At 27.1% G+C, this 16068-nt stretch overlaps 1 protein-coding gene across 3 annotated transcripts in view; it reads left to right on the top strand.

Moving 5' to 3' along the window:
• Window positions 1-764: 764 nt before the first annotated feature.
• LOC107455553 (metastasis associated 1-like) overlaps window positions 765-16068 on the top strand; it is a 33613-nt gene continuing 18309 nt past the window's right edge. For all 3 annotated transcript variants that reach the window (XM_043040497.2, XM_016073164.3, XM_016073163.3), the window contains exons 1-14: window positions 765-1148; window positions 2753-2820; window positions 5217-5307; window positions 7291-7320; window positions 8437-8624; window positions 10084-10201; window positions 10305-10407; window positions 11330-11429; window positions 12346-12534; window positions 13077-13210; window positions 13305-13387; window positions 13474-13590; window positions 14309-14406; window positions 15594-15819. In XM_043040497.2, the coding sequence (XP_042896431.1) occupies window positions 1121-1148; window positions 2753-2820; window positions 5217-5307; window positions 7291-7320; window positions 8437-8624; window positions 10084-10201; window positions 10305-10407; window positions 11330-11429; window positions 12346-12534; window positions 13077-13210; window positions 13305-13387; window positions 13474-13590; window positions 14309-14406; window positions 15594-15819 (1573 nt within the window). In that variant the 5' untranslated portion in view covers window positions 765-1120. The remainder of the gene's footprint in view (window positions 1149-2752; window positions 2821-5216; window positions 5308-7290; window positions 7321-8436; window positions 8625-10083; window positions 10202-10304; window positions 10408-11329; window positions 11430-12345; window positions 12535-13076; window positions 13211-13304; window positions 13388-13473; window positions 13591-14308; window positions 14407-15593; window positions 15820-16068) is intronic.

Here is a 16068-nt window from a genome sequence, read left to right as displayed (position 1 = left end):
CTCTTTCTGAATGTACTAATTATACTAGAACTTACTTTTGAGAATGTCTAAATTTCAGAAGGGGTGAAGCACTTCTTTACAATTTTGAAACAAAATAAAGTTTTCTACCCTCAAAAAATAGAGTGAAAATAAAGATATTTTTTCACTTTACTTTCCCAAATTTCAAAAGGCGCCTTATTTGCCCATTCAAGTTAATTTCAGAACAAAATAAAGTTTCTTATTAGGGGTATAGCTTCAAAAATACCTTTCCGTTCCTCTTTTCTGTGAAGCGTTTTTGCTCTTTTGAGGACGGGAAATAATTCTTGGAAAGAGTCTTTCACCCTATGTTAAAGTCGATTGTGACTACGAAAAATAAGATTTTAGCAAATCTTCACACAATCTCTTTCATATATATATATATATAAACTATTTTAAAAAATGTGGCGTGGTCCCTTCATATGGGGCCCCCTTGACCGTCGGGGCCCCGGGGCGGTGCCCCGACTGCCCCGGCGTAGTTACGGCCCTGGCTGGGAACTGTGTCTTCACGATCAGTCCACTGCGGGACACGTGTTTTGCGTATTCTTGTTTCAAAATGGCGTGTGATTGCATATACAGTAAGAATGCTCTATAAAAAATCTGATTGGAGTAGCAGGGAGCATTCACACTGTATACAAAAAAATAGCGAATGCGAAAATGCGAGCGAGAATTTGATTGGTGAGTTTTTCCGCAGGCATTATGAATGGCCCTTGTTATTCACCTTGACAATCCGAATTCAAAACGGTCCCGAAACAGTGCAAGTAACTCTGAGGAGTAACTTGTGTCAACCGCACCTAATTTGACTACAGATAGTGCTTTTTAAGATTTAAAATTATTTCCAAATTCAAATTTTTATGTAGAAATATGAAAATGTGCACAGATAAATGTTGGTACAACGTACCAGTAAAAATAACCTGTGAAGAAATATTAAGAAGTGAACTGAAATCAATGGTTGCGTTACCTGAAAACAAAAATCAAAAATGGCTGACTGTCTGTGAAGTAAAATGCATCTAGCTAGTGTGTTGCGATCAGCAAAATTAATGCACAACGGAAATTTTTATGCTGATACGCCGTGAATGGATCTTTTACTATAAAATTGTTAATAATGACTGCAAATATGTATAGAGTTGGTGGTATGTCTGTTGTTATTTCTTGTCGGCTCATTTGTACTTAATTGATTGTGGGCACCTATAATTATTGAAGCGGCATTTAAGATAAGAACAGTATTTTTAGAAATTAACTTAACAAAATATTACATTATGAACAATTTTCTCAAATTTAAAAACAAACACTGATTTTATTAAAGTCATTATGTTTTGTCTTTTCATTAAAATGTACTATGTTTGGGGGGAAAAAAAGGCGTCCGAAAAATACGAAATTTAAGCAGCTTAACTAAAAATTAGATTTGTTTTGGTTTAAACTTGCTCCATCAAACTCTAATTGCAATTTCATTATAGTTTCATCTTCCACAATAAGTTACGATGAAAAATTTTATTAACTGATCTCGGTCTAATGGTAAAATTTCCAAATATATTGGATTTTCAAAAGATTAATGCATTGACCGAAACAAAAAGAAACTCTTGAAAACATTGAAATATTCAATAGAAATCCTCCTGCTGCATGATCTGATTATTGTGTATTAAAGTGGGAATAAATTTTTTTTTCTAATCTATTACATTAATGGTTTTTATTTCATTGCTAATGAAACCGTACTTGTGAACTTCTGCTCTTTGAGGAATAGTTTTTTAATTTGCAGTGAAGTGACAATTGAAATACAATTTGAAGAATATATATATATTTTGAAATAGATTACTCACTTTTGTATTATGATGTATTAATGTATGTTTTATTTATTTTTCTTCGCAGTTATGTTTAAAATCATTTTAAATTAAATTATAAATCCGAAGATCAAAGATAAAATCCACTACCATTTCATGTATAAAAATTAAATGTGGAAAAAGTCGGGTATTGTTTTCACCAATGCTGTCTAGGATTAAACGTAGGTTTAAAATTTTTTTCCAATAAAGCTGGAATCGGAATTTTTTTAGCGAATTACTAATATAATTAGTTGGCAAATGCTCTTAGCTGAAAAGCTTTTTTAGTAGTTTGATTTTCTTTCATTCATCTTAGTGATTAATAAACTTCTGTACTCAAAGTCTTTTAGGAATTTTACTATAAATTAAATGTAATGTTTAAATGTCTGTGTCATAGCTTTCCTGAAAAAATATGTAATTTTAAAAAAAAAAATATTAGAAAATTTAAGGTTAAAACATTACAGAAAAAATAAAACAGATCATTATTAAATCCATGTTTTTATAATTTTTAAAATTAGTTAAATGAAGTAATTATTTAACAATATATATACAAGTTTAAGCAATTTTTAATTTTGTTAAAGATATGTTATGCTTGATACAATTAAATAATTTGCATGATAATTTAATGAATTATTATTAAATGGAGCAGCACAATTAAAATTTTTAGTTATATTTTTTATCGTGTTGGCTACATGGTACAAGCGTGGATACTTTTAAATTTTTAATTAAAGGATTAAATATATTAGTTTAAAAACGTTTCTATGAAATGTTTTATATAATTAAGAAATGAAATTTTGGTAATTTTTTGTTCAGATTAAAGCAGAAAAATTTGGTTTGAATAAAAAAAAAACATTTAATTTTACTAGAAAACAGATTTTTTTTCAAAAACCAATTTTAACCAATTTGTGTTTTTTATAATTTAGATTATGTCTATTTTGAAACTTCTTCTACTGCACCTTATCAGATTAGAAGGATAGAAGAGCTTATTAAGGTGAGTGCTCATAAAAGTCATCAATTGTTACATCCATATGTAAAATAATTTAAAATAGATTATTTTATATGTGAAATATATGTGCTTAATTTTATGTGCTTATATAATTATATTTTAAGAAATATTTGAAAAATATATACTGAACAATTATAAATAAAAAATATAAGGAGATTTGTAATTAAGTTATATTAATAATATACCATTTACCCTGATAAATCGATCTTTTGTAAATGTCAGCCAATGTTTGAAACTGTTGTGTGTCGTTATAAGAACTTTTTAAAAATATAGGTATTTTAAAAACGATCTCAAAATGAATGAAAAAACTACAAGTAATTATAAGGACTGTTGAAAAATTGATCGAAAATTAATGTGGACACACGCTGGAATCAAGTGTGTGCAAAAGTAATTATTAAACTATGAAAATCACTAGCCATAACATTGTGTTAATTAAATCAGAATTGGTAAAAAAAAAAAAGATGTGGAAATTGTCCCGAACTAACGATCCAAAAACAAGGGGATTTACGATGAAAGATGAAATCGATCTACTAAATTGAGTGTGTCAAAAAATTCAATTATGATGGAATTGTCGTAAATCGAGCACTTCAAGAACTTAAATTTGAACGTCATATTAAATCTTAGAAGAATTTGAGGGAAAACATTAAAACCATGTACAGAAGGCCAAATAAAATTATGAATAGCTGCCGAAAAAACTACTAGGTTGTCGAGAAGGTTAGTGCCGATGCATTATCTAGTATTATTGTGTCGACATGAGCTTTCAGAAGGACCCAGTATTAAAGGGAAATTGCAATGGAATCGTCACAAATTGAACGTCATAATAGCACCGTATTAAAAATATCGGATTTTGAAAAATCATGTGATAAAGGCCGATAAATAGCTCCCGAAAAACTGATCGTAAAACGGTGAGAAATTGTGAGAGGATCGTCATGAATCCAACGCATCAAGTTGTGATAACTCATATTTGAATTTTGAACGTCGAGTTAAACATTTTGATTTTTAAAAAACCACATAAAATGGTCGAAACATAACTTCTAAAAAATCCATCGACAAACATGCAAAATTGCAATAGATTCGTCACGAATTGTAATATTCAAAAATTCAGTTCAAAATCCGCATGTCATAAAAACACCAAAAAACCACATAAAAAAGGCCGAAAAATGCTTTGCTTTTGAAAAATTATCATTAACGATGTGAATTTACGATAGAATTGTCACATGTCAGGGGTCTGTCCAGGCCGAATTTACTACCGTTCAGCGGTACCTTCACAAATTCAATTTTAAGAAAAACGGTAGTTTCACAAAATACTTTTTCTTAAAATTTTATTTTTGTATCCCTTAAGAAACGATAAATCCACATTTTTACCATATTTTTCTGTTGATTTTTAAATATAACTTTTAAATTTTCACAAATTATGTCTAAATTTTCACAAAATAGGTACCTCTCAGAAAAACCTTGACAGACCCCTGCATGTCGAACGGATTAAATGGTGATAATTCAAAATCTAATTTTGAACGTCATAATGAAATCGTATTGAGTTTGAAAAACCATGTGAAAAAGGGTAATAAAATTATTAGTAGCTTCTGAAAAAATTATCATCGAACAATGTGAAGTTACGATGGAATTGTCACAAATCCAACACTTTCAAAAATGATAGATTAAGTGCAAAATGCACAGGTCAAAATAATATTTTTAAGAGAACTTGAAAAACCATATGGAAACAGTTGAAAAACAATTAATCACTGCCGAAACACTATTCATCATTACTAAAAAAACAACCAGAAAAAAGTGGCTTTACCGTAAAATCTGCTCAGCATATTTCTCCACCCTTTGAAATGTCTGGGCACATAATTTTTCAGTCCTGGGGCAACCAGGTTGTCTCTCCCTACAAACTCCGCTTAGAAAGAACCCTGGCCGAAGTAGGTTAACTTAAATCTGCTTTAGGGAATTCAGAGAATATTTAGGAATGAAGCATCTTTTTTTGTTGGGTTATATATGATTCTTCATTCCCACATTATGATTCATATTAACACATTTTACAGATCTTAAATTAAGATTTGTATTGCTGACAAGGACTACAACAAACAGACTATTTTGTATGTTTATCTAACTTATGAAATGTATAATATAATTTATATTAATGTTACTTACCAATTACCTATTACAAATCATGTATCATGATCAGCAATCAATATTAACACTGTATAATGCAATTACTCATTATAATTAGGATAAATAACTTTTATTTGTAATTATGACGTTATTTTTGACTGCATATTTTGTTAAACTTTTTTTGTAACAACTATTATTGTTAAATTATACACTTTAGTAGGGTTGATTATGTATTACTGAAATAATTTATTTTTAATTTGATATTACAGACACCAAATGGTAACGTAGAAGCAAAAGTCATGTGTTTTTTCAGGCGAAGAGATATAGCCACTTCATTGGTTATGATGGCTGACAAACAACGTATGTGTTTTAATTATATTATAAACATATTTAAAAAAAATTTTACTTTTATAAATTTAATAATTAAGATTTGTAATTTTTTGGACTAAATTTTTATCGCTAAAACTTTAATTTCTTTTCATTAGAACTAAAGTTCTAGGATCTGCAATTTTGTACAGTTTGTGTATTTTCTGCTAAATTATTGCATTAATTCTAGTAAATCAATATTGCTAGTACAGTGTTTTCATTACAGGAAAAAAATGGGAGAGAATTTCTCACCCTTTCTCAAAAGCAGGGTGAGATTTCAAAAAATTAAATGAGATTTCTAAAAATTAAAAAAACACGAATAGACTTGGAAAAAAATTATTTCTTTAATTATAATACATTTTTAACATCTTCTAACTGAATATTTTTGCTACATCATCATATGGAAAATGTTCTATATCTACTTTTTCATCAGCTATTATATTTATTTGGCTGAAAAATATCCGTATTTGTTTCGTTTTGACCGTTTCTATTGACATTTGTTTAATTTTAATTTGTCCATTACGGAGTAGAAGATGTCGCCTTAACGAGGTATTAGTCCATCTTACATTCATGCACAAAAAATTAAAACGTATTACATGAAGAAACCTTACCTATATTAGTCTCTGAACCTTACCTACAGTGAACACGTGGTTGCAGAGAAATGTGTTGTAATAGGGGTTCGTGGGGTGTTCTGCTGTTCGCACCGGTTCTGAACAATACTGATAAATGGGGAAACTAGATAACAAGGACCGATGTTCAAAGTAATGAAAGATCAAGGAAGTAAAGTGAAACGAATTTTATTCAAAATGGCAAAAGACGAAAGTTTTTCCAAAATTCGCGCATTTTGAAAATGATTAATAGAGTGTGTGAATTTTCTATTGATTGGCATTTGGTTGATTTTATTTTTTGTAAACAATTTGTATTATAAATTCATCTCAATTCATAATTCACTTCAATATTACAATGAAAAGTGTTATGAATTGCTAGGACTTTCATCATAATGTAAAAATAGTTCCGAATTATTTTTACCACTGTAGTGGAAATAAATCTTTCTATACTTTTACAGAAATAAGCATCAACACATTCTTGATTCTGTCAAAATTTCATTTAAATCTCAGCTACTAATTTTTATTATTATTTCATGGAAACAATTTTTCATGTTTGTATTTTTTTATCTACTAATAACTTATGTACTAATAATTTGGTTAAAATAATTTCATTGCTGTAAGTGCCAATTATATTGCTATATATCATATAAAGTAATTGTCTAAAAGTGTTTATCTATAAATTATTCATTACACTTTATTTTATAATATTTATTTTTATTTCCTTCTTACTGTCCTTCTCTTATCTTATTAAATTTTTTTATTAAATATTATTCAAAATTTAAAGAATATAACTTAAAGGTGCATTCCTTGATTACATTATCAAGTAATTGTTTGGTACTTATTCAAAACAGTTTATGGTATACATATTTTACTACTTACTTTTTAATAAGTTATATTTTTTCTTTTAATAATAAAACGTGTGCATGCAATATAAATTTAAAATAGTGAATACAAAGCAGCTATTTAAAATTATAAAACAATTATTCAGATTATTTTTTTTGCGCTATTGCAAATATTCTCTTCTGTGAAAAATAGTGATATTCCAAAAGATCAAAAAATAAAGTAGAAAATAAGTTTGGGAATAAAATTGCTATGGTAACTGTGAAATAATTCTGTTTAAAATTTATCTAATAGAATCAGGAATAGAATCCATTTTAATTTAATAAAAAAATTTAGTGACCTTTAAATGGAGTATTATTTATTTTGATGTTATTAATTTAAAAAAAAGGAAAAGAAATGATTGCTAAGTAATAGTGGAGGTTGATGAGAGAAGACTTTCTAATAATATATTGACACCAACTCAGATTTATTGCCATGCGCATTTCTATTATCTACATTTTAATCCTCTTTTTTTTGTGTTTTATTTTAGGTCATGAAAATATGGATGCTACTTTGATAAGTGAGTTTAAATTTGTACATTTATCTTATTACTAAGCTTTAGATATTGATGACTTAAGAATTCTTTTAAAAAGCCCTTAAAAATGTTAAAAAGATGTGTCTGAAATCCATTAAAATGAAAAGTAATTCCTTAAATTTTTTTTGTAAGAACGTGTTTTGTATAATTAGTTTTTTATTTAAAAATAATAATAATTATAAAATATCGTAGCTTGTAGATATAATCTAAGTAAACAATAAAGTAATTGGAGTAAATATGTAATTTAATTTATGATAAATGAATATCGAATAAAAATAAATAGGAATTTATTAATTTTTTGTTACAATCTTCAAGAGCATCAGAATTAGATTTTATTATCAAATGTTTTTTGACACTTTTTTGAAAGTAAATCTTAATTCTTTTCAATATCCATTTGTTATTGGAGGATAAGAATATTTAAAATAAGAATATTTAGTGGATAAGAATATTTAGTTCAATGTAAAATTAACACTAATTTATTAAGTAAAGAATTAAATTCACTAACAAAATTCTCTAAAAATGAAAAATATTCAAAATTCATCGGGGGGAAATTTTCATGGAGAAAAAAATGAGCAAAAAAAAACGGAAAAAGTTGCCCTATGAAGGGAAAAATAGTTACAAATGTCTAAAATAAAAAAAATAAAATAAAATGCAGTTATCATCATAGCTTATGAGTGAAGTATGTAATTTAACTCATTCAGGGCCTAATACAAATGGATTTTTTATGCGTTTATCAGTAGTTTCATAAAAATCACCCCCCCCTACCCAAACGGTACTTTTGCCAAAATCATTGCACGGTACTTTTATAAAAATCGTAATTATGCTAGCAAAATCGGCACCTTCCCAGAAGGAATAAAAAAAACGAGAGTTGTGCCTTTTTATTAAATACTTGACTCTTTTGCAGAAAAATAATTCAATACTTGTACATAATTTATAATATTTTGTAAATGTATTATAACATATAATACATTTAATCTGATTAATCTCAGATTAATTAATTAAGTTCAGAGCTTAATTTATCATGAGATATGAAACTACTTTGGAAAACATTTTGTAAGTTTCAGTTTAACTGTTTCTGAAATCTATGAATTTCCTTTTAAGGTGCCTTAGAGGAAGAACAAGAACGTGAGGCAGAGCAATTAGCTGAAAAGGAACGTCATCAACTGAAACACAGAGAACTTTTTCTGTCTCGACAAGTAGAAACACTGCCAGCCACACATATTCGAGGGAAATGTTCTGTAACACTGTTAAATGAAACTGAATCACTTCTTTATTATCTGAATAAAGAGGTAAAGTACTCATTAAATATGATCTTAAACAAGTTTTTCAAACTTTTATTATTACAAAATGTATGTTTAAATAATATGTTTTGTTAAAACTGGTTGTGTTTTTTAAGTGAAAGTTAATATCAAAATGTGAAAAGTTTATCAGCTTAATTTAAGATTTCTATTTTTTTCTTCTTTTTCTCAATATATTTTATCAATGTTAATTCAACTGAAAATATACCATTGAATAAAATAGCTTCCTGTAAGTTTAAACTGTAAGATTTTGATTTGTATGAATCTAAAATTTTAGTTCATTCAAATTTTTCCTAATATCAAATATTTTTGAGTAACCTCTTGATTTTATCTTACATTTGCTCACATTAATTTGCATAGGTATGTCTTGAGGAAACTCTAATTCTGCTTATAGATTTGAAAGGAATGTTTTTTTTTTTTTTCTATCATTTTGCAATAGAAATATTTTTTAAAATAAAAACTATTTGGTTTAAACCAGACAACCCTGATATCTATTACAAAAGTCTCACTTTGCGATTTCTTTACATGAGTTTTAAAATTGCACATTAAAATTCATATACATGCAATTTAGAAACCCACTTTTGCGTGCATGCAGTTTCAAAATAAAACATCTTGATTCATATTCACTTGATCTTAAAAGCACACATTGTTATTGGTATGTGTGCGATTTAAAAATAAAATGCAATTTGTGTTTACTCAATTCAAAAATCCATACATAATGATTTATATTCTTGCAATTTAGGTTTAAAAGTAGACAATACTAATTTGTGGTTAAAAAGAAAAGTCTGTTTTGGCTATAGTCTTCATAACATTTATTTTCAATGTTGTCACAAATTATTAAAAAATATTTTGTAAATTTCATGAATATAATTTTTTGAAAATTTCATGAATATTAAAAAAAGAATACATCAATTTCTCCTTCATGGTAATTATAATCAGGATTTATATCTTTCCATAAGCATTAATTAACAGCAATGAATTAATATAGGGGAATTTTTCATATACTTTTTCTGGCTAAAATTCCAGAAATTTTTCACGGTCTGTAATCATCCCTGTTAAATTTAATGGTAATTTTTTCATGCAGATTTTTCTATTTTTCAAAATGTTTTGTGATAATATCATTAAATAAAAGTTTGAATCATATTCATTTATTAAAAATATCTAAAAAAAATTCATTTGTAGATAATTATATATTTCAGTTACATTATTTATTTTAGTAGTGTGATCTCAATCTTTGACTTTAAACTTATTCATTTTGAGCTTTTAAAATTCTATATGTACATTCTTTCTAATATTATTGGAAATTGTTGAACTGTTGTTATTTATCCATGGCTAGAACTCTACTGAGAAAAAGCTATATTTTTGAGACAAAAACACTATTTTAGAAGGCAAAATGTCATTTCTGCTATTTTCTTTTATTCCTGTATAATTATTATAATAAACATTTTAGGACTGCTTCTTTTACTCTTTGGTTTTTGATCCACAACAAAAAACGCTATTAGCAGACAAAGGAGAAATTAGAGTTGGACCTAGATACCAAGCTGAAATTCCACCTATGTTGCCAGAAGGTACTTATTTTAAATAATTTTACATATTTAATGTAATTTTTACCTTTTTGCAAAAATAGAATAAAATTGTTGATTAATTTATTTTGTATACTCTTTTATGCAGGCACTGAAGATCCTCGAAAATTAGAAGATCTTGAAGAGCTTGTTTATACACCACACCATAATTTGACAGATAGACAAATTGACCAGTTTTTAATTATCTGCCGGTAATAAATTAAATTAAGCTATTTCTTTATGATTTATTCAAATTAATTTCAATGTTATTAAATAAAAACTTTCCATATTTCAAAATTGTAAAATGATAAATGTTGTCATTGTATAATATTAGGCTTATTGCTTTACCGTACAAGCTACGGCTGAAAATGATTAAAATTCAATAATATTTCCAACACTACTTATGCTAAAATTATGTCAAAAGTGGGTTTTTTATGTTTTGTTTTACTGATCATCATTTCAAAATCCAATAAAAATGAATTTTTATTAAGATATGATTAATAACAAAATAAAATACAGTTCAGGATCTTTATAACCAAACCCTTGAAACCTGGAACTTTGAAATTTTGTGTTAGATAGATCATTTATCTTTAAACTTACCTGCTAATTATGGCAAATCTTGTCTAGAACAAATCAACTTTTAAAATAAGCATTAGGTATAACAAATTAAAAAAACACAAACAGTGCAAAGTATTTGATATTTACAACAACAAAAAAAATTGAATTTTCTGCAGCTGTAGAACTACTATCTAACAAATTAATCAATGTTCATTTGCTTAGCTTTTGGAATTTTGACCTCTCAGATAATCAAACAAATATTGTAAAAAGTTAATAGTTATTGCTTAGTTATTAGAAATTTCTTAATTGTAAATTTCATTATTTACACCCACGGAGCTAGTGTGGTTTAGGAAAATTACAGTATATAGATCTTCTACTGTGTTACATATTATATAATAAAAATTTTTCTGTTTCATAATCCTTTATTAAGTTATCTTAGCGATATCCTGTTATGTTTTTTAATTGTTGATTTTTTTAAATTCCAACATGGAATAAGTAAAATGCAAATTTTTTCTTTATTCTTATATTTGTAATTGTATTTCATCGGCATGTTTGTTAATAATTGCATTATTTAAGGTCTGTAGGCACATTTGCAAGAGCCCTGGATTGCTCTAGTTCAGTTAAACAGCCAAGTCTTCACATGAGTGCAGCTGCTGCTTCTAGGGACATTACATTAGTAAGTTTAACAACGAAAAATATTTCTCTTTTAGAGTTATTTGATTTTTTGAAACCAATGCAAAAATTCTTTTAATATGATTCTGAAGAAAAGTTGTAATTCACTTCTGTTACCTTTATCGAAATTTTTTTTTAAGGTGAAACCGGAAGTAATAGTTTTAAGAATAAAAGTCTTTACAAATCACTCTATTTCTAACACACACAATTTTTTAGCAGAAGAAATTCAAAACTTTTCTTTGCTTTCTTCCAGTAGTTTTGGACAGTATAAACTTAGCTTTGATACAATCAATAATATATGGTTGTTTGTTTAAGTTTCTGAAAAAAACAACTTCCGTTGAGCAGATTTGCTCAATTTTTTTCTGATAGAAACTCCACTCTACATTCCCACAGAAACTAAAAAGATGCTATCTAATTGCTAAAAAAAATGTTATCTATTAAGATCTTATTTGAAAGTGCATGTAATTACATTTTATAGATTGTAATATTTAAAATTTGCAAATTATTGCATTTCTATGCAAACACTTTAATCTTAGCCATAGATATAACTGTAAAAAGAAATTTTTACAATCATGCTCAGAATTGCACTAAAACAATAAGTAATTTAAAGTCAGGCTAAACAATAAAAAAATAATTAAAGCAAGTTATTTTTCTAATACAGCTTTTTGTTTCTCCCCCCAAGGCGCAATTTTTAAAAAAATTTTAATTAAAAAACTTCATATATTTTTATTAATATTTAAAACTTTACAGAGCCGAGCCACTCACTTCAAGGGCTAGTTTTGACCGGCAGGTTGTGCATCCCCACAATTAGTTTCAAATAAAAAAAATTCTACGCTCACTGTTAGCCTAAAATAATTTTCTGCATTCTAAATAATAAGTTGTTTTTTAAAGAGTTTAAATAGTTTTTTTTCCTTCCTTAGTTCCATGCTATGGATATTTTGCACAAGCATAATTACGACATAACTACAGCACTAGCATCTTTAGTGCCGAGTGGTGGACCAGTTTTATGTAGAGATGAAATGGAAGAATGGTCTGCTTCAGAGGCCAACCTTTTCGAGGAAGCATTAGAAAAGTATGGCAAAGATTTCATCGATGTCAGACAAGATTTCGTAAGTTACAAATCACTTTTTTTAGTCTTAATTGTATACTTCATTATTAGCATCTAAAATGATATAACTTATTTTTATCGATTTCGCGAAATGGTATTGTATTTGCCAAGATTTGTCCTGATCTTTCCTGTAATTTTTAAAAAAATTCTTTAATTTATCTAACAAACATTAACATAATACTAAAAAATTTATCTGGTTAATTTTTTTAGTTAAATTGTGGTAAATTTATTAAATATATGTGGTTTGTTAACATTGTTATCTTAAATCAAGCATTATACCAGTTAGGAGTGACTTATGTCTAGAATCAATATCTCCCGGATAGTTTAGGAATTTTTTCTAAACGTTGCAATTATGACTTTTTAAAGTTGAGAATCAGATTAACTGGACTATGTAATAAAGTATAAAAGTGATAATGTGGTAAATATATATATCAAACATTATTAGCCTTTTCTTATTTATTATATGTATATATTAATGTTTATAATAAAATATTTAACTTTTCAACCTTTGAAGATAGTATTCATTCATTATTTTATATATAGCTGCCTTGGAAAAGTTTAAAGAATGTTATAGAGTATTATTACATGTGGAAAACTACAGACCGTTATGTTCAGCAGAAAAGAGTTAAGGCGGTGGAAGCTGAGAGCAAACTAAAACAAGTGTACATTCCTAACTAGTTAGTATACTTATTTATTTATTTTTTTTTACTACTTTTGCTGAACTTAAGTAGTTTGAATTAACTTAATCTCAATCATCTCTATACTTTACAGTAATAATAAACCTGGCGTATTAAATGGAGCCAATCCTGGTGAAAGTCCTTCTGCTAGTGGGCGACCTTGTGAAAGCTGCTACAGTATGTTTTTAGTCATAATATTTATATTATCATAATTATTTTTGTCAAGATAATAGTATGATAGTATTTTTGTTATTAAATTTTAGCCCCCACATCTAGTCAGTGGTATGCATTTGGACCTGCTCATTTGCAATGCAGATTGTGCCAATCTTGTTGGAATTACTTTAAACGTTTTGGTGGATTAAAGTATCCTACTAGATTAGGTGGGTAATTTATATTTGTTATGAAAGTTATCAACATTAATTAATTTTATTCATTTATTTTTATTTAGTTAGTAGTTTATTCTTATTTATGTTTTTGCTGACATGTTAGATTTATAAATTCATGTGACTCCTGTCGCAACATATTCAAATTTTTCATAATATTTTAATAAGTTCAAGTGTAAAAAACTTTCCCTCTAGCTTTTCATTTTTGTTTAAGAATTAGCGTGTTTTATTTCAATTGCATTATTTATTAATTTATTTAATAATTAATTGCATTATGTTTTATTTTAATTGCGGCGTGCAATTATTTTAATTGCAAGCTGTACTGTGTAGGGGTGCGATGCGTGCACTATGGTTAAACATGGAATTTAAATACTTCTAAAATTCTATGTTTTTTTAATTTATGTAATATTTTAAATATTAAATCCTTGTGCCCTTTCAAAAACTACTTTTAGAGTTCAAAATCTAGAATCCTATTCAGTATTAAAATGCATCCAATTTTTGGTAAGCATTCAATTTAAAAACAGCTTCATTATAAAATAATGCTAGACAATTAAAAATGTTGTGCTGTATTATCTTTTTGTTTTTAATTCAAAACTTGGACTTATTTAAATTATCTTAATAGGTGTAAATATTTTATTGATAACTTTTATTTTCTCCGAACTTTTTCCCTTCTTTAAATGATACTTATTAATAGTAATACATACTTTTATTCCAGAATCTGTAGATTTAATCTCTGGATCTGGTTCAGATAAACTCCAATCACACATTGCTTCGCATAGGCCTCATAGGTGTACAATATCTGGATGTGGAAAAGTAAGTTTTTGAAATTAAACTTATGTTATTGTTCTTGTTCTGGAAATAACTTTTTGTAGGTATTGTGTTATACTAGATCATAAAACAAAATCTTAATATATGTAAATCTTAATAAACAAGTAATAATAGTTATTTTTTCTTCCGTTGCAAATGAGCTTTGACTATTGTGTATTTTCCTTTTGAATCAGTTGTTTCCTACAGTGAGCATTTATGAGCAAATTCTAAGCATAAATGTAGTTTTATTTTAAACTCTTAATAACTATATTCATATTAGTGTTAATCATTTAACTCATAAACTTTTTATTAAAAATGTCCTTTTATAAATGCCAAATCAAGTAATGTAGCTGATGAGAAATACTCTTAGTGTTCTCTGAGTGATCAGTAAAATAAATAGTCTTACATTAACATCCAACTTGGCATAACTGGCAAAAGTCAGGAGTGTATTTGGTAACGATGTAAGCTTCTAATGTTAATATTTTTTTTAAAAAATATAACACAAAATGCATGAGACAAAAAAGTTACAATTCTCATTTTCTGACATTTTATTAAAAATAAAAGTTCCAAATCAGGCTTTTTTAAAATAAAAGTTACAAAATCTGTTACAGAGATATGAAAGTATCTGTATATTGCTTATGTGTTATTAAAACATTGAATTTAGTTCTTTATGTATTTTTAATTATTATGCTCAAAAAATATTTTAGAGGCACAGTGTGTAACATAATATAAATTTTTTGTGTATATATTTCCTTTTGCTTTATTTTTTTTTTGAGAATTTCTGTAAGCATCTTCAAAGCGTTATATGTATGCACCTTCAACAGATCGAGTTTAAGGTCTTTGCATTTTGTGTATTTAAAATTTGCATTTTGTATATATATTTTTAAGTGTAGAGGTCTAAAAAACACATTTTTTGGATTATTTTATATCATTAAAGTATAAATATTATAAGAATATGTTAGAGAAGGGAAACTTTTTATGCCTCTGGCAACTATTTTAATGGCTGTTTTTCATATCTGAAGCAACTATTTTTGAAGTTTTACCCTAGTGGCAGTCCTGCATTTATTATTGATTGATCTACCATTCATGTTTAAAGTTTTCATTAACTAATTAATAATGTTGGTTAAGCTATTTATCTGTTCACTTATTAGGTAAAATGCAGCATCTGAAATGTTTTTTAAATTTTTTTTAAGGAATTCAAGTTAAAAGCACACCTCGCAAGACATTGTGCTACAGCTCATGGACTTGTTATAAGAGCTGGGAGCCCTAGGCCAATTATGAAAACAAGGGCAGCATTCTATCTTCATACTACGCCATTAACCAGAAAGGCTCGACGTTATGCAAGCCACTTAGTAAAACCACGACATGCTGCGAGAAATCCTTTCCAGCCCATCAATATTCTTGCAATCAAACAAGAATGTATGTCTCTTTTTGGCAATTTAAACTCTACAGATAGCTCTTAATTTATGCATGCTTTATTTGCATATTTAGTTGCATTTATTTTATTTATTTTAATATTATAAAGTATTTAAAGAAGTGATCAAAATTTTTCCAATAAATTTTGTGTTAAATAAAGGAATTGAGATCTTTTATTGTTTGTTTGTAATATATTTTCCTGAAAAATTATTCTATATGAAAAAAACATATTATATAAATAATTTGTTTAAA

The sequence above is a fragment of the Parasteatoda tepidariorum genome, chromosome 9 (assembly GCF_043381705.1).
Source record: "Parasteatoda tepidariorum isolate YZ-2023 chromosome 9, CAS_Ptep_4.0, whole genome shotgun sequence".
Taxonomy (NCBI): Eukaryota; Metazoa; Arthropoda; class Arachnida; order Araneae; family Theridiidae; genus Parasteatoda; species Parasteatoda tepidariorum.
Note: the sequence above shows the minus strand (reverse complement) of the source record. Positions and strands in the feature narration are given on the sequence as shown.